The 19,852-nt window shown below is 36.2% G+C and overlaps 1 protein-coding gene across 2 annotated transcripts in view; it reads left to right on the forward strand.

Annotated features, from left to right (window-relative positions):
• Nucleotides 1–19,852, forward strand: part of CFAP54 (cilia and flagella associated protein 54) — a 325,301-nt gene that overhangs the window by 146,667 nt on the left and 158,782 nt on the right. For both annotated transcript variants that reach the window (XM_058308572.1, XM_058308573.2), the window contains exons 33-39: nt 1,164–1,394; nt 3,453–3,595; nt 4,294–4,472; nt 6,088–6,315; nt 13,745–13,968; nt 14,065–14,200; nt 16,877–16,985. In XM_058308572.1, the coding sequence (XP_058164555.1) occupies nt 1,164–1,394; nt 3,453–3,595; nt 4,294–4,472; nt 6,088–6,315; nt 13,745–13,968; nt 14,065–14,200; nt 16,877–16,985 (1,250 nt within the window). The remainder of the gene's footprint in view (nt 1–1,163; nt 1,395–3,452; nt 3,596–4,293; nt 4,473–6,087; nt 6,316–13,744; nt 13,969–14,064; nt 14,201–16,876; nt 16,986–19,852) is intronic.

Here is a 19,852-nt window from a genome sequence, read left to right on the forward strand (position 1 = left end):
CAAGATTGATTTTTATTTTAAAAATCATATTTTTAATTTCTAAGATATCATTATTTCAAAAATCCCATTTGCTGGAAATCCAAATTCCCAAACACCCAAGCAACAACAAAAAGCCCTCAAAATCTTGGATTGAAAAGGAAATCATTAACAAACTATGAAATATTTAGGACTGAGTGATAATGTAAACACTACATGTCAAAATGTATGGGACACAATTCAAACTTGCTTCCTTCCTTTCTTCCTGAAAATGTCCACTCCTTTGATGCAAAAATGTCTCTCTCTTCCTTTCTTCTGTACTTCCTTCCTGCTTTTCTTTCTCTTTATTATATATGTATGTGTATGTGAGTTCATTTTTTAGACATAGTAATACAGAAGTGAATGAGGTACTTTAATTTACCAACCGAGATCTATTTTTTTCTCCTCTAGTATGAACTAGTTAGAATGGTATTGACCAATGGGGCAGCAATGTCAACAATAAAAAAAAAAATGTAACAAACTGTATTGAAGAAATGAAGTAAATATATACAAGTAACTATGTAGTTATATAAATAATTGAACTTCTTTGAGATTTGGTAGGAATGAATTCTTTTGAATTGAGTGTATGTTATACTTAAAAAATCGGAATTATTAGTTAAAATTTAAAAACGGATTTTTTCCAAGTCATATTGAATATTAATGAAATAATTTTACTTAATCTATAGTTGACTAACTAATGTTTTATTTCCTCTATAGTCTATCTACTATTAGAAAAAAATTTGTTGCCTTATTTTGTTCCTTGAGAAATAATACAGAGAAATGATTTTCTTATTTAATATTGAGATTAGTTGACGAATGTGAACATTATGCCATAAGTTAGTTGTCTAATCTCAGTGGCTTTTGATTATGGGACAGAAAACTCTGGTTTGAGCTTAGGAAACAGAAATCACATAAAATTGAAGGTAATGCATAGTTTCTGTCCCTAGAGCCTTTCTTTGTGCCATATTTACTTCCCCATTTCATATTTTTAGCACTAAGGATATGAAGGGACATGATAAATAAGCCAGGATGATTTTCATAAGGGTGGACAAGTGCTTTCTGGATGTATTTTTTAAAAATTGGAATCATTCTTCTTTACTAAAAGGTGGAAGTTAGTCTAATTTCAAAATTTCTTTCTCCTTTGGCAGAAATAAGAGGGCCGATGTTAGAAAGACAGCATTTAGGTTCCTGGTGGAAAACGTTAACCCTCTAATATTCAGTCATGTCAAAAGAAAGAGGTTCCATCAAATATTTCTTGAGGAGATGCCCTGGCGATCTCAGATGAACCTGTATCTGGCAAGCGCACATTTCAACCTGCTTCTAATAAAGTTAAGGGAGCGCACAAAGATGAAAGTGAACACTTCACAGGCAATGGTCAGGTAAAGTATATTATCATCGACTAAAACTGTTTTAGTTCCATGAACATGGATTGTTTTTCTATGTGCAAGGCTCTCATGTTGATAATAACCTAAAAGAGGTTTATAGGGTCCCTTTATCTTTATACTGGCTGTTGCTGTATTTCCTAATTTCTTATCTTGGGATTTTCCCCAATCAAGTAGATAAACACTTAGGAGGTACTAATTTGCATATATCTTAAAATGTTTATTAATATAGCTTGCAGCGCAAGGGTAAAGTTTTAATGCCAAGAGAAATTTGATAGAAATTGTATAATAATTGTAGATATTCAAGTCATTAGGCAAAATTCTGTTTCTTAAGAAGTATATTCTCTATAGACAAAGTTTGTATTTCTCATACAATGTGCACTCTATTATTAATTCAATAGACATTTTTGAGCTCTTATTTAGTATCTTTAGGCTAAGTGCTATGGGAGGTAAAAACTAATTGGAAATAAATACATAACATGGAGTACTATATAACCATTAAGAGATAGAGCCATCCCTTGAAAACCATTTGTGTCTATTGGATGCAAGGCACTGAGCTTCGTATTAGTTTCCTGAGTAACAAAGTACCACAAACTAGGCAGCTTAAAACATTTGCAATGCATTCTTTCATAGTACTAGAGGCTAAAAGTCCAAAATCAAGGTGCCAGGGTCATGTTACATCTGTAGTCTGCAGGGAAGAATCTTTCCTTGCCTCTTCTAATTTAAGGTGGTTGTTGCAGTCCTTGGCATAATCTTGGCCTATAGCTGCCTCACCCTGATCTCTGTCTCTGCAGTCCCATGGCATTTCTTCCACGTGTCTCTGTGTGTCCAAACTTCCCTCTTCTTATAAGGACACCAGTCATATTGGCCCTAATCCACCATGACCTCATCTTAACTTGATTACATTTACAAAGTCCCTATTTCCAAGTAGGGTCACTGTCACATGTACCTACAACATGTCTTATGGAGGACACAGTTCAACCCACAAAAGGCATACAAAGATGAACAGGGTCTACAAATTATAGTCTGGTAGAGTAGATCAGAAACGTTCACAGATAATTATAGTTAGTGGTAGAAAGCAAAGTACACATAGAGTCTTCTTTGTTCCTGGGATGGAGGGTGTAGCAGTTCGATATAATTGATGAATTCCAAAAAGAAATATTGGATTATGCTTGTAATTTAATCTGTACCTGGGCATGATTGAGTTATGATTAGGGTGTTGAGTCCCGACCCAGTCCCTACCCCTTGGTGGGTGCTGACTCACAGATAAAAGGCAAGATAAAGAACAGAGTTGGGGGCTTTTATGTTGGAGTTTTGAATTTGGAGTTTGATGCTGAAGTCTTAAATTGGAGCCCTGGGAAGTCAGCACGCAGAGGAAAGCGAAGCCAGCCCCAGGAAGGAAGGAACCTTGAAGCCAGAGAAAAGCAAGCCCCAGGAACATAGGAATCCAGGAAACCTGAACCCTCACAGACATCGGCAGCCATCTTGCTCCAAATAGACTTTGGTGAGGGAAGTAACTTATGCTTTATGGCCTGGTATCTGTAAGCTCCTACCCAAATAAACACCCTTTATAAAAACCAACCAATTTCTGGCATTTTGCATCAGCACCCCTTTGACTGACTAATGCAGAGGGTTTTCTAGCTGAGACAAAGAAGAAAGCTTACTGCTTAGGCCTTACTTTAAAAAGGAAATAACAATGATCATAGATGCATTTGCTCCATTTGCTAGGCATCTTCATTGAGTTGTGTTTAAATCAGGTGGTTTTAGCTTGAATTACTGCTTCAGAGATCATTGAGTGGGTATAGGTTTTTCATTCCCATTTTCAAGGAAATAGATATTGATGCTAAAATCCCTAAGAGTTCAGTTACATTGTATTAATATAATTTTAAACATCAGTGGGAAGATATTTGATTTTGGTGGTCAACTACTTTGATTCAAAATTTGAGAGCGTTAACTCATAAATATTTTAAAAATAAAACCAGATTGTATTTGACAGGTTTAATTCAATTTTGTGTATGTTGTTTTTTTAAATGTGTTTTTTTTTTCTCCTTGCAGTTTCCGATCACTTGATCCTAATATATTCTCACTGTATAATTCAGGAACAGTATTACCAACAGGAAAGTTAACTGTGGAAAATTATAAGGCAATGCTTGATTTCCTTCATGCAGCTGAAAAAAGGAAGGCCAACTTACCATCAGGTAACATATATATGTTAATATGTTATTAAATTGCCTCTGCCTTTTAATTCACAAACACAACACACACACACGGGTACATATCACAGACACAAAGAGTTATCTGCACCATTTTCCAAAGACCCAGAAATTCAATTGAGTGTGATATTTTGTAGGAAATTCTTGTCTATTCTTTTAAATATTTTTCTATATTTTTATGGTTCCATGGAAATATCTATGTTGTTTTCTGACCTGAACCAATTTGGTCATTGAGCAAATATAATGTTCTTTTGTTAAATATTCATAGAATTCCAGTGGCTCAAGATAAGTGGAAGAGAGTCAGAACAAATTCTTTCAAACATACTAATGCAAGTAGGTACAAAAAGACTCACACCAATAATAAAGGAGAACAACAACAACAAAAATAACAAAACAAAAAGCCCTAAACAGTAACAGTAACAACAAAAATAGAGTCACCCAGCCTATTCTGTATTTTGGCAATCCCCCAATAGTCCAGTCCAGTCCATCCTTTAAGACCTAAATGTAAGTGCCTCCTTCTCTAGAGCTTTCCCTGGCTCATTAAGTCTGTGATAATCCTGCCCATTCTCCAATTTATGTAGCATTTTTTTATCTGACCTATTCATTTGACATATCACTTACTGTTTTTTCTGGAATTTAATTTTCTGTTTTTAGTAATATTACATCTTATTTTTGTGTTGCAGATGCTGAAGAGTTTTTGGCATTTAGTAATTCCAAAATGAATGAAGAAGGTTTCAAGACAAATACAGTTTATGACTCAGACTCTCAGTCAGGTCTTAGTGCTAAAGAAAAGGATCGAATACCTCATTTGGGTCTATTGGAACATTTTACAAAAATCTTTTTATATTGTAGGAGAGCAATGGTAAGGTGGCTTTCTTATTTGCTCATGTAAAGTGGACATAAATCTCAGTCAATGAACCCAGGCATGCATAACATATTGCATTTATTTAATCACTATATATAATTTTAGTTTTAACTCTGAGATCTTATCTTGCTGGTTTAGCCTCAGGCATTTTTAGGTTCATCTGCCTCATACAGAGGTCTTACGCAGTGTCAAGGTATCAGGAGAGAAGGTAAGCTCCTTTTGTTGTCCCTCTTCTATCCATTCAGAGCTGAGGTGGCTTCTGTCTCTATCCACCAGCCTCTGTTATTGTTTAAACATCTCTCTGTTGCTTTCCTGACCATTTGGGATTTGCTGTACTCTGATGACGCCGATGGATCCTCTGTGAGGTCTTGTCCTACAGATTGTTCTGGGAACCATAAACCACTCCCTTCCTCTAGCACAGGGCAAGGTCTTTCTAGGCCACAGCAAGGCCCTGCTCCAAGGACCCACCCCACTCCCAATCTTCTGCTTCCACAAGCAGGTATCTTCCCCAAAATGCTTTTTCTCTCATTTTCATGTTTTACAATGCTTGACAGCCTATTACACTCAGAATTGAAGTCATTAGCTACTAAGAAATTAAGTTTCCTTTTTGTCATGGCAGGATGGGCGTAAGCTTCAAGTCACTCAAGAGATGAGGAGAAATAGTTGCATCTATCCTTTATAGCCAAGAAAGAAACAGTTAAGGTCCTATCTTCTCCATGGACTGGACAGAGAGGTTATAAAAAAAGTAAACTAAACCCTCATCGGTCTCCTTGACCATGAGCTTTTGCACCTTACCCCTTCCACTGGCTTCAGGGCCCTGGGGAGCTGCACCCTGCTCACCTCTCTGAATTTAGCCTCTCTTCCTCTTGCTGTCCCCCAACTATTCCCACCTCTGTGATCTTGAAAGCACTAAGCCTGCTCATTTCTCAATCTTCAGTTTTACCGTTCATCATTTTCACTTGCTGCCTCAGCAGTCTCAAATGGTCTCCTTCCCATGACTTACTCTCAACCTTCCCATGACTTGCTCAACTTGTCATTAAGGTCTCTGCTCAAATGTCACCTCCTCAGAGAAGACTTCATTGCTGACCGCCCACTTTTAAGAGAACACATCCTCTCACCCCTGTCAGGTTCTGACCCAGTTTTCTCTTTACTTTTCTGTGCAGCATTTATTATTCCCTGAAATTATGTAATTTATCTAGTTTTCTAGTATCTGTCTTCCCTACTAAAATTTAAGCAGCATGAGAGCAGACCTCAGTCTCCTTGCTCATTGCTGTGACCCCAGCATTTGGAGCATGGGAGCTTTGGAGTCAGACTGCTGGTATGCAAATCCTAGCTCACCACTTAGACTTATGACCTTGTGAAGTTGCCTCCATGCTTCAATTTCCTCATCTGTAAATTGGGTATAATACTAGTCCATACTTACTTCGTAGGAATATTGTTAGAATTAAATGAGATGATGCATGTAAATGTCATCACAGTGTCTAGCACATAGTGGCACATAATAAATGATGTTATTTTTATTATTGACACGATATTTGCAGAAGGATAAAGTTGTTCAGAGATCTGTAACTTTTGGAACTTTGGAATTGTTTGAATGATGCCTTTTCCTTAGGTTCTTGCTCATCGTGGTGGCTATTGGACTCTGCTTCAGAATTGCTGTCGGGCCTTTTGGAACTTTACTCAAGAGCTACAAATACTTCTTCAACAAGCAATGGATCTTTATAAATCATTTCCTGTTAGCCAGGATGGTTTCCTCTGTATCACTGTTTTACCATTCTATTTAGGAGCAGAATTACTTATTGATATGTTAATAGAACTACAAAATAACAACTCTGTTAAGGTAAGGGCATTTTGGTAATTATTTTTTTTGTATTTAATTTAAAAACACTTTTTTTTTAATCATGGAGCTTGGGATATGTAGAAATTAATTTTTTTCTTAAGTCCCTATTTGATTTGTATTTAATTTGCATTTCGTTATTATCTGGTTTATAATACATAACATACATTGATGTTCATTAAAATATCAGCTCGAAAATTAAACTTAAAGGGAGAGTAACTTTTACTGAGCTCCGTTTTCTAAATAAAGTAAACTCAATGCATTTTATCCTCCAAACCATCTTGCTCCATTTTCTAAATAAAGTAACCTTAAGGCATTTAATCCTTACAATAATCTTTTTGACAGAGAAACAGTCCCGAAGAGAGATCACATAGCTTTTCTGTTGATGTTTAGTCTCCTGATTTTCAGTCCCTATTCTATTACTCCAGATCTAGTAAAATTTGCAGCCATTTTAAATCAACCACATTGTAGTTTAAAGCATGGATATAAAATCTAAAAGTGCAACCATAAACTAATCTAAACACATTGAAAATCTGTGAATACATAAACATATAGACTAGGATATTTGTGTTAAAATTGTATTCTGGGGTTTGTAACATTTCTAGAAGTAAAATATATGACAACAATAGCATAAAAGACAGGGTGTATAAATAGATTTAGACCATTGTGTTTTTACACTTTATATGAAGTGGCACAATATTGACTTAGGTGGGATGTGATAAGTTAGTGATACATTTTGTAATCTCTAGGATAACTACTAAAAAAAGAGACATAGCTAAAAAGCCATTGAAATGGAGGAAATGCTAAGTAATTGAAAAGAAGGAAGGAAAGAAGGAACAGAAGAACAAAAAACATATAGGACAAATAGATAACAAATTTCCAATAGTAAAACCTAATCCAATGATATAAATAATTATATTAAATATAAATGGACTTGGGAAACGGACTTTGGCCCAGTGGTTAGGGCGTCCGTCTACCACATGGGAGGTCCGCGGTTCAAGACCCGGGCCTCCTTGACCCGTGTGGAGCTGGCCCGTGCGCAGTGCTGATGTGCGCAAGGAGTGCCGTGCCCCACAGGGGTGTCCCCCGCGTAGGGGAGCCCCACGCGCAAGGAGTGCACCCATAAGGAGAGCCGCCCAGCGCGAAGGAGGGAGCAGCCTGCCGAGGAATGGCGCCGCCCACACTTCCTGTGCCGCTGACGACAACAGAAGCGGACAAAGAAACAAGACAACAAGACGCAGCAAAAAGACACAGAAAACAGACAACCGGGGGAGGGGAGGGGAATTAAATAAATAAAAATAAATCTTTAAAAAAAAAAATATATATATATATATATAAATGGACTAAACACTCCAGTTAAAAGGCAGATTGTCTAGCTGGATAAAAAGGAAGACATATTCTGTCTGCAAGCAAAGAATTTTGAATATAAAGAAACAGATTGAAAATTTAAAAATGGAAAGAGAGATACCATAAAACAATAAACATAAGCTGGTGAGGCTATATTAGTATTATATAGGGTAGTCAAAGAGTATTCCTAGAAATAAAGAGGGACATTTCATAATGAGAAAAGGCTCAACAGATCAGGAAGACATACCAATCATAAATGTGTATGTACCTAATAACACATTCAAAATACATAAAACAAAACTCATAGTACTAAAGGGAAAAATATATAAATCCACAATTGTGGGTTGAGATTCTATCAATTGTTGGAATAACTAGGCAATAAAAAATTATAAGGGCTATAAAAGACTAAACAAGATCAATGTAATTGATCTTTATAGAATAGTACACCCAGCAACTGGAGAATACATATTATTTTCAAGTGCATATGGTGTGCTCATTAAGATGGGTTATATGCTGTGTCAAAAACAAGTTTTAATACAATTTAAAAGACTGAAATCTTAAAGAGTTTGTTCTCTGACAATTAAATTATAAACAGATTATCACAATATGGGAAGAAATATCTCCAAATATTTGGAAGTTAAATAACACATTTCTAAATAAGTCTGTGGGTCAAAAAGAAAACACAAGGGTAATTAGAAAATATTTCAAACTGGTAACATATCAAGATTTCTGAGATGCAAATAAAGCAGTGTTTAGAGGGAAATTTATAGTTTTAAAAGCTTAGTAGAAAAAAAAAGATATATGTGTCTATTTACAAGAGTTAGACAAAGAAGAGCATATTAAATCCCAAGTAAGCAAAAGGAAGGAAAATAATAGGAAGAAATGAAGGCAATCATAGGAGAAATCAATTAGATATAAAAGGAAACAGAGCAAATGGATAGTCAAAGACTGATATTTTGAAAAGGTAATTAAAATTGGTATACTCTTAGGAACACTGATAAAGAACAAAAGTGATAAAAATACAAAGTACTAACACTAGCAATGAAAGAAAGAGATATATCACTACAGATATAAAAAGGAAGACAAGAGAGTATTATTAATTTTTACTAGTGAATTAGACAACTTAGATGAAATGGACAAATTTATTAGAAAGCACAACTTAGCAAACCTGACACAGAAGAAATAGAAAATATAAATAGTTCTAAGTATAATAAAGAAATTGAATTCATAATCAAAACATCCACATAAAGAAAATTCTAGATTCAGATTATTTCACTGGAGAATTCTAGCAAATGTATAAGGAAGAAATACTTAACCTTACATACTTATTTGTAGAAATAAGGTCAGCTTAACCCTGATAGAGATATCAACAAAAACAGAAAAGTATAGACAAATATCCCTCTTGGACATGGATACAAAAATCCTTTATGAAATACTAGCAAATCAATCCCAGTAATATTAAAATTACAAAAGGTATATGCAATATTAAAGTATGCATCTATGCAAATGACGATCAACTGGGGTTTATCCTGCAAATATAAGATTCTTTTAACATTTGAAAATCAATCAAGGCAATTCACCTACTAATAGGATAAAGGAGAAAAATTATGTCATCATCTCAAAAGTACAGCAAAAGCATTTACAAAATCCAATTTCCATTGACGTTAAAAACACTTGGGGAAGGGTGGGGAGGTGTGGGAAGTGGGGCATATGGGAATCCCTTATATTTTTTTGTGTAACATTTTGTGTAATCTAAGTATCTTTAAAAAAAATAAAAAACATTTTAAAAAAACCAACAAAAAACCTCTCAGCAAACTAGGAATAGAAGAGAACTTTCATAACCAGATAAAAGGTGTCTACAACTAACTTCACTCTTAATGGTGAAATCTTGTGTGCTTCCCCCCAAAATTGGCAATAAAGCAAAGATGTCTGCTCATACCACTTTTATTCAGCATCATGCCAGAGGTCCTAGCCAGTGTAACAAGGCAAGAGAAAGAAACAAAAGTACACAGATTGAAAGGTAGAAGCAAAGCTGTTTTTATTTGAGTAATAACATGATATTTTATTTAGAGAATTCTAAGGAAACTACAAAGCAATTAGTAGAACTAGTAAGTTAGCGGGATATGAAGTCAATATACAAAAACAATATTTTAGCAGAAGAAAATTAGAAAATTAGATTTTAAAAATACCGTTTAAAATATCAGCAAACTACCCAATACCTATGGATATATCTAATGGAAGTTATACAAGATTTCTATACTGAAAACTATAATAAAACACTGATGGAAAAAATTAAAGAAGCCCTAAGTAAATGTTCAGAAACTTGAAGACTTAATATTATTAAGATAGAAATTATTCCCAACTTGCTATATTGATTCAATGAAATCCCAACGCAAATCCCAATAGGCTTTTTTTTTTTATCTGTAGAAATTGATCATTGACCTTAAAATTTATAGACTAATACAAAGAAATGTAAGTGGTCAAAACAATTTCAAAAAGAAAAGCAAAGTTGGAAGATTCATGCTACCTAATATCAAGGCTTATTAAAGCTATTGTAATAAAGATACTATGATATTGAAATACAGAGAAAAATATATCAATTCAACAAATAAAGAATCCAAAAATAGACTTATTCATATAGTCAGTTAATTTTTTTTCACAAAGGTGTCAAAGCAAATCAAAGGGCTCAAAAAGAAACGGCAGTTCCTAGCACCCAGATTGTGATCTCTAGATTTCTCACCGAAGGAAATGGGACTCTTTGCAGAAAAGGCTGATTACCTTTACCATATGAATTATACCTGAGGGTAACCTAGTTGTTGATGAAGGAAATTTTTTTTTATACAAGTGTGCCAGTAATAAATGAAGAAAGGCTGTTGGAATTAGAATATCAGGATTTTGCAATTCCAAATGAATTGCTAGGTGGACAAATAGCACTAATGAAGGGTTCCTGCTAGAAAAATATTATATCAATCCTGAATCATATCAAGTGTTTAGATCTAACCAACAATTCACAGGAAATACAGTGGAGAGAAGAACTAGTTAAATGAAAGAATGGGGATGCAATCAGCAAAATCCAGGCTGCTGTAAGATGAATAACCTGGTTTTCTCAACAAAAAATTGTAATAAAGACAGGAGATAGAACCTATAGATTAAAAAAATTTAAGAGACAACCAACTACAATGTTTGGATATTATTTTGATCCCACTTTATCTAACTCACTCTAAAAAAATAAATTTATATGACAATCAGGGAAATGTGAATATTGTCTATTCAATGTAATTATTCAATTCATGATTTTAGGAATTTTTGTTAAATATTTTTCTTAGATAGTATGGTAGATTGAATTATATACTCCAGTTTAGACATGTTTTTACTCTTAATCTACGTTCCTGTGGGTATGAACCCATTGTAAATAGGACCTCTTCATGATGTTATTTTTAGCTAAGGAGTGGCCCAACTGAATGGGCTGAATGGGGGTGGGTCTTAATCCAGATTACTGGTGGATTTATAAAAAGCCAGAAGCCAAAAGTCAGTAGAAAACTTGAAGAAGTAAAGAAAGGAGAGGACATCCATGTGATAGGAAAGCCAAGGAACCCAAAGATTGCTGGCAGCCAGCACCAGAATGCTACAGTCTTCTGAAAGAAGCAAACCTTGCCAAAATCTTGTTATTGGACTTGTGGCCTTAAAACTGTGAGCCAATAAATGCTTGTTGTTTAAACTAACCCATCATGTGGTATTTGTGATCACAGCTCATGCTAACTGAAAGACAGGATTATAGTATTGTATAGTATTGTAAACTATAGTATTGTATAGTATTGTAAAAAGAGTTCTTATCTTCTTAGAGACACATACTCAAATATTTGCAGATTGATGAATATAATGTCTAGGATTTACTTCAAAATAATGGGGAAATGAGTATGGGTTTAGATGAAACAAAATGAATGTCAAGAGTTGATAATTATTGAACCTGGGTACATTGGGCTCCATTATATTATTTTCTCTACTTTTGTATGTGTTTAGAATTTTCTTTAATCAAAAAAGATTTTATACATGGCCCAGACTTACTAAGTCTTCAAAACTTGGCTATAACAGAAGCCTCAGTATCTTTATGCTATTTTGATCTCCAAATGCCAGTCTTTCCCTGTTTCTCTGTGTTTTCAGAAATTGCAGGAATTTAGATCAATAGACAATGCTTCCCCCCCCCCCCCCCCTTTCTGAAGTTGGAATCAATTGAGAGATGGCACCGAATAAGATAGTTGGAGATATAATGTTAGCTTAATTATTGATGAAATCTATAAAGGAGGATATAGGAAATAGCACAGCCTTTCTTATACTTCACATGAGAAACAAAGTTACCCCCAGCCATAAACAGAACTAACTAATAGCAGATCACCCCTTCAGGGATAAAGCCTGGCCCAGGAAGCTTACTCAGAACGGGAGGGTATGTGATCCTGCAGGCAGACAGGTTCTTAGAGAGTATTTGTCCAGGAAAGGTTGAGTGTAACAGGTTTGGCTTCCTCTTCTATACTCACCAAGAGGAGTGAGTAAAGGCCATGGGTGTCCCTCTATGTGTGAAATCCATCCACATGAAAACCTGAGACCAAGGAAATGGAGATACCCTCTCACGCAGGTCTGTGCTGCTGGAAATTTTTTAGTGTAGAGTCAGTGGGTTTATAGGGATTGAGTTTATAACATCAATAAAATGGCAACTACCCTTTATTGAGCATTTATCACGTGCCAGGTATATAACATAGATAACAATTACCAGAGCTATCCACATCTAAACTGTGACTTCAGGTATGCACATTGCATTTCATAGCCAGATGACTTCCAAGGTCTCCTCCAACTTCAAGGATGATAAATCTTGCTAGTGGGGATGTTTATTCTCCAATTTTGTTGATAGTTGCCACCCCCTATGCATGGGTTAGTGAGTGGCTGTTACGGTTGAATTGTATCCTCCCCAAAAGAGTTGTTTCGGTACTAAATCCCTGGCCACTGAATGTGACCTTATTTGGAGATAGGGCCTTTGAAGATGTGATTAGTTAAGATTAGTCCATACTGGTTTGGGGTCCCAATCCAGTAGAAATTCTGCCTGAAGACTACCACATCAACTTTTCTCTGATTTTCCAACCCGCCCTACCTACTCTGCCCCTCTCCACCCCCCCCCCCCGCCCCCCAACAGATTTCTCATGAAATATTGAAACATTAACTTACTGGAATTTGCAGTCTGCTGGCCTGCCCTACACATTTCAAATTTGTCAACCCCCACAATCGTGTGAACCAAGTCCTTAAAATAAAATAAATCTCTTAAATTTCTAAATATACGTATCTCCTGTTTCTGCTTTTCTGGTGAGCTCTGACTGATACAGGGAGTAGGATGTACTAGTGAAGCTGGGGTGGGGGCAACTGGGCTTAAGTTACTCAGTAGTCTTTTGGGCTTGGCCCTTAGGGGAATCTAAATGCTTTTGCTTTGCCTCAGGAATTCCCAGCGGATATACACAAAAGCAACAGGGCCTTATTGGAAATGAACATGATAGGTACATGGTCACTCTTCAATTTAGGCAAAAAAGAGGATCTCCTACAAGATTTCCTCCTCTATAGGTTTAACCTTTGCAATAAAGAATTGGACATACTATTCTAAAAGTCAACTAAGGTAATTATTGTATTAGGAATTGTAATTATTTGTGTATGTTAAAAACTGTTTTTACTCAAAACTTGATCTTAGTGTTTTCATATTCTTACTTAGGTAGATAGTGACTGTATACCAAGAAGTATAGTACCAATCTGTGCTGTCTAATAGAGTAGCCATATTGTGTGTGTATATATATATGGGGAGGATAATATATATATATATATATTATTTTGTATTCTCGTATGCAAAAATATAGCACATTTCCATCATCACAGAAAGTTCTAATTGGTTAGTCTTAAATAATCAAGGTTTGATTTTCATAATAAATACATCTTAAAATTTTTCTTTCATGTTCAGTTCTTTTCCATATTACACTTTAATGTCGTTTTCAGGAAAAAAATGTGTAGTGACATCTGAAATTACACAAATTTGTTATCAATGTGCTATTTGCAGATTATTGAAGATAAAGGAGAGTTCAGTGTTCCAAGTTGCTATGGAAATATTAAAAATGATAATGGTGGTTCTAGCTTTAATTTTGAGAATCCTTTGGATGACATAAATGTGGTTGATTTGAAATGGATCCATGCCTTTATATTAAAGTCTTTGGAATCTTTATATCAAGTGGAAAAATGGGAAACACTAGTATCTCTTGCCATTCAGTTCAATGAAATTTCACAGTAAGTAGTTCTGTAAGGGGCAATTAAAAGTAATGGTATTGGAAAAAATGTATTTTAAACTAATATTTGGTTTTTAATGTATTCTTTACTGTCTAGTGAGAGGTACACAGAGCAAGTGACACCTCTCCTGGTATATGCTCAACGTCAGCTTCTTCTAAGAATACAGAAGTTCAAGGGCCCAGATGTTACTGAACAACCTTGTACAAGGTATGAGGTTGATAATGTGGAGAAGGTAAGTCTCTGGTTCTATTATTCATGTAGTAGTGATGGTGTAGTAGCCCATATGTCCAATACAAAAATACATGAATCTGACAGTTGATATAAATGTTATTTTCACTCAGGAATTTGTCAGTAAAAATCAACCAATTTTATTGAGAGCCTGATATAGGACAGTGTTTTCCAGGTATAGGGTTAACAAAAATAAGTCCGGGAAGTGAATGCGGCTCATTCAGTTAAGTGCTTACCTTCCACATGGGGCATCCTGGATTTGGTTCCCAGTACCTGCTAAAGAAAAAACAATGAGCAGACAATGAGCCTAGGGAAAAAAATGTCCCTGCCCATGAAAAGTTTATAGGCAGGTCATGGATGGCATATCCATTAGGTAGAGCAGGCATGGTTCCAAGGGCCTACAGTATTTTCATGCGCTGATGAAAATGTTTTAATTTCTTTGGAAATCAGAACTAAAAATGAGCTTCTAAGTCAAAGAAACTTTTAAATTATAATATTAATATATTTGTCTTTATACGAACACAGTCATAAAATATAATTTTTTTTTATGGAGGAAAGAGCCTACCAAGGCAAAAACACCTAGATTAATGTTTGATTGAGTAACTGGGAGGTGTCTGTATGTTAAAAAATGGCCACTGCCCTCACTTTCATCCTAATAGTCTAGCCAAGTTGACATATCAAAACCCATCATACTGCCCAATCAACGTCACCTAATAGAGTTTGATACACATCTCAAAGAAACATGTTCTGCCCATTGTCATTCCCTACATCAATGAATAACCATTTCCTCCTTACAGAGGCTCAGGCAGATACCTTGGAGACATCCCTCTTGCTCTCATCTCACCCCAGTTGGTCAAACTGGTCACCAAATCCTGTTGTCTATACTGGGAAAAGTGGACATGGTGGCTGATGGGTATGGGGAAAGGCAGGAAGAGATGAGAGGTGGAGGCGTCTTTGGGACATGGAGCTGCCCTGGATGGTGCTTCAGGGGCAATCACCAGACATTGTAAATCCTCACAGGGCCCACTGGATGGAATGGGGGAGAGTATGGGCCATGATGTGGACCATTGACCATGAGGTGCAGAGGTGCCCAAAGATGTACTAACCAAATGCAATGGATGTGTCATGATAATGGGAATGAGTGTTGCTGGGGGGGGGGAGAGGTGGGGTGGGGGTGGTGGGGTTGAATGGGACCTCATATATATATATATATTTTAATGTAATACTATTACAAAGTCAATAAAAAAGAAATAAAAAGCATACTGATATTCTACTATAAAAAAAAAACAAACTATGACTCAAATTCAACCACTTACCACTACCTCCGCTATTCCTGCTCTGATCTAAGCCACTGATACATTTGTTTGGATTATTGCAATGGCTGTCTAATTAGTCAGCTTGATTCCAACCCCCTGCCTCCTTCCACCCAGCCAGTAGTCAATTCTCTCTGCAGTAGATAGAATGCCCCTTTAAAAGCCCAAGCAGACCATGTCACTCCTCTGCTTGAAGCCCTGGAAAGTCTTCCCATATGTTTTGAGTTCAAGTGAACATCCTCATCATGGAGTATCACTGCCCTCCATGATTTATCCCTGTCACCTCTAGGAAATCATCTATAACTCCCCTGCAGGTTTCAGCTTGACTGTTCTTTGCAATGTTCCCACTTCAGGGTCTTTGCCTTCACTGTAGTCCCCTTCCAGAATGCTCCTCCCCTATGTTTTTTTTCCGCTCACCTTTTCCCAGTCTTTCCCAAATGGTGATGCCTTTCCTATTACTTTGTTTAAAATTATGTGCCTCTTGCTCTACTTCTCTTAATAGCATTTATATCTGTTCAATAGATCATATATAATATACTTGTCTATTTTGTTTATTAGCTCTCTAACCTCATTAAAATTTAAGTTCCATAAGAAGAGGAATTTCTGTTTATTTTGTTCTCTGCTATATCATCCCCTCAAGTTTGGAACAGTGGCTGGCACGTAATAGGTGTTGAGTAAAATTTGTGTAATGAAGCTGGAGAATTGGGAAGGGAACAGGACAAGTAGGGTCTTATTAGAATGTGGTAAGGAATTTGCATTTTAGTAGACTATATTTTTAATCTCATTATAGAAGTATCCACAAGGGACATAGTGAGGAAGCATCTAAGACTGGGGGTTCAAGGAGAGCTGTATTTGAGATGTAGGTTACTAGGAGTGGTAGTGGCGAAGCAGAAATAAAGAGGTCTTGACTCTGTTAAGGACTCAAATATCTGTTGGAAAAGAAATTGTCAAAATACAGCAGAGGAAGTTATTCTGAAAAACTTCACCAGGGAAGTTTAAATCACATTAATCATAAATAGGGTAGAAAAATTGTTCATTGAAAAAGCAGCTTATATTTTAAATGTTTCTACTTAGGAAATGTTAAGATATTTAGTCCAGTGAATTTATAGAATATTGGAAAATCATACTCTAATTGCTCTACATAATTTGCCTAATGCTTTTCCAGCTGTGCAGTACAAAAGAATTATGAAAAATTATGGAGCCCTTTTTCTTTCTGAAATTGTTCATGACTGAATAGCAACTCTACCAGCTTTTATATATAGTATCATTTTGTATGTCTTTATTTTGAGAAATGCAAAATGAGATAAACATAACCCAAGTTTTTAGTTGTAACTACCTAAGTAATATTTGTTTCCATCCTTTTAAAGATAACATGCCGAAATTTCATTGGGATGCAGCTCAAGATTAATCCTCTAACCAATACATTGACAGATATGGGACATGGTGCAGATTTCTTAAAGGAGCTGATACTTGCAGGTTAGAACCAAGTTTAGCCTGAAACTCTTTGTTTTCTTTATTATTTTTTAAAAAAGATTTATTTTTTAAAATTTCATTTATTCTCCCCCTGCCCCTTGTGCCCACTGTGTCCAGTCCCTGTGTATTCTTCTGTGTCTGCTTGTCTTCTCTTCTTGACTTCTCTTTAGGAGGTGCCAGGAACTGATCCAGGGACTTTCCGAGTTAGGAGAGAGGCCCTCAATCGCTTGAGCCACCCTAGCTCCCTGGTTTGTTGTGTCTCTCACTTTCTCCCCTCTGTGTCTCCTTTGTTGTGTCATCTTGTTGCATCAGCTCTCCATACAACCCAGCTCACTTTTACCAGGAGGCCCTGGGAACTGAACCTGGGACCCGCCATATGGTAGATGGAAGCCCAATTGCTTGAGCCACATCTGCTTCCCTTTCTGTTTTCTTTGAAGCTGGGTTTGCCATTGTGCTCTGCATGTCAAATATTCTATAATCAAAACATGCATAAAATATTTTTTGCAGGTTTATTTGACTGAAAATAATCCATTTGATATTTACCCTCTTACATTGCTATAAATGTCACTTATGACGGATAAAAACCACATTTTTGAAAGTTTAATCAGTAAACTAAAGAAGGGAAATAAGCAAAAGAAAGAAGATGGGAAATTGATGGAAAAATCTAAAGATTAAAAAAAAAAGCCTGTTTTGCAAGTTTCCCCCTGGTTTTTTTTTGGTCTTTATTTCCCACCCCCGGTTTTATATCTCACTTGGGAACTCTTCAGATTAGACTTCTGCTATTTTCTTTGTTCTGTCTTGACATCCATAATAACTGCCATTTCTATAATCAATATAAATTTTTTCTTTTGGCTTTTCCATTTAAGTTATAGGTCTTTTAACTAGGGCATAGAAGGAAATTTGGGAATGTCATGACTTCTTGCTTCTGGCTGATAAGCCCTCTCAGAATGCTTTTGGCAGTGCAGCTTGTAGGAATGAGGCAATAGAATAAGGTGAAAATGGAAATAATGCCTGCTCTGAATTGCACTTTCTGTGTATCTCTGTATCTGGTGTAGGAAAGAAGTACAAGTTTTTTCTTTAAACTATTAAGATTCTTTTATCTCTTTTATGTATGTGTGTATATATGTATTCATTAATTCATTTTTTCAGCCAGCCGTTCAATCATTTAGCCAACACTAACTGATGGTCTTCTATGTTTTAAGAGCTGTACTAGACACTGACAGTACAAAGATGAATGAGACTAAAGACTTGTCATCCAAAAGTTTATAGTCTACTGAAAGAGTTCAGTAAATAAACCTGAGATTCTAGTGTAGTGTGATAAGAGCAATAACATTACCATTATTGCTGCTGCTACTGCTATAAACAATAATACTGAACAGCTAGCATCTGCTTTTGAGAGACTGCGAGTAATTCAATGGGTCTAAAGAAAAAGGAAAAGGAAAAGGCTGAGGTTAGGAAGGTTGGCAGAGCTTGGATAATCATCTGCGAGGCCAGGATGAAGAGATCCAGCTTTGTCTGGAGAGCTGAGGTGAAGGAGCTAGGTTAAGATTTAAAGGAGGAAAGGGAAATGATCATATTTGCATTCTTGAAAGAAACTTCTGCTGTAGGGTGGGGAATCAATTGGAGGGAGACCGCATGAAGCAGGGAGACCTGTATATTTTAGTGGATATTATGAAGGCCTGACCTTAGGCAGTGAGATTAGAACAATGACATCTATGAGAGAGACACAGAAGAAGTCTACAGTACTGTGTCTGAGCTGGTTAGACATAGACATGGGGGATGAATGAAGAAGAGAGGAGCTTAAGTTGCCTTGGCTTGGGTGTCTAGATGGAGAAGGATGACTTTCACTCAGACAAAAACTGAAGGGAGAGGAAAAAGTTATTTTTACAATTACTGAGTTTGAGGGGCTAGGATGATAACTGAGTAGAGCTATCCAGTATATGGTTAGAAATACTAGTAAGGCACTCAGGAGAGAGGAGGGTTGAGATCTGTGTTTTAGTTATCAATATATTGGTGGCAGTTGCAGTCAGGTGCTTGGATAAGGTCACCCAGGGAGAATCAGTGGAACGTAGACCTGGGGATGGTCTCCTGGATAACACCAACATTTAGGAAGATGTATCAGTCAGAATTGACTAGGTTATATGGCAGTAACAAGCGAACCAAAATCACATTGCCTTAATGCAAGAAAAAGTGCATTTCTTGCTCATGCTACTGCGTTCAATGAGGTTGAGTAAGGGACTCCTGTTCAGCATGAGATGATGGAATCTCCATCTTAACACAAGTTTCTCTGATTTCCTATAGGGGAGTATCACTGAGAGAAACCTAGTGAATGGTAAAAGCACAGCCTTTGAAACCAGACCACATGTGCATGTACCATATGCCTTAAGCTAAGGGCTTGACATGGATTATTTTATTTACTCACTATAAGAACCCCAATACAAGAATTACTACAGTGTACATCAGTGCATACATATTATTCATTGTATATCAAGCTCTTAAAAATACTTGGTGACTATTAACTCACAGACCCTTAATGACATAGGTCTGTCATTGTCTCCATTTTTCAGGCAGGGAAAAGAAGTTGCGGTAAATCACATGCTGACTTTGAAGCTTCAACCTGAAAATGACATATGTTCCTTCTTATGATATTTCATTGGCTAAAGTGACATGGCCATGTCTACACTCAAAAGGGGTAGGGAAGGGTGATTTTACTGTGTATCCAGGATAAAGAGGAATAAAATATGTGAGGAGTCCTAATGACTGTCACAGGAACAAACAGAGGAGGACAAATATCTGAAAGATTGGGACATGTCCTGAGAGGTGTGAAGTAAAACAGATGACAGTGATATAAACAAGGCTAAGGTGAGAGA

The sequence above is a fragment of the Dasypus novemcinctus genome, chromosome 12, assembly GCF_030445035.2.
Source record: "Dasypus novemcinctus isolate mDasNov1 chromosome 12, mDasNov1.1.hap2, whole genome shotgun sequence".
NCBI classification, from domain to species: domain Eukaryota; kingdom Metazoa; phylum Chordata; class Mammalia; order Cingulata; family Dasypodidae; genus Dasypus; species Dasypus novemcinctus.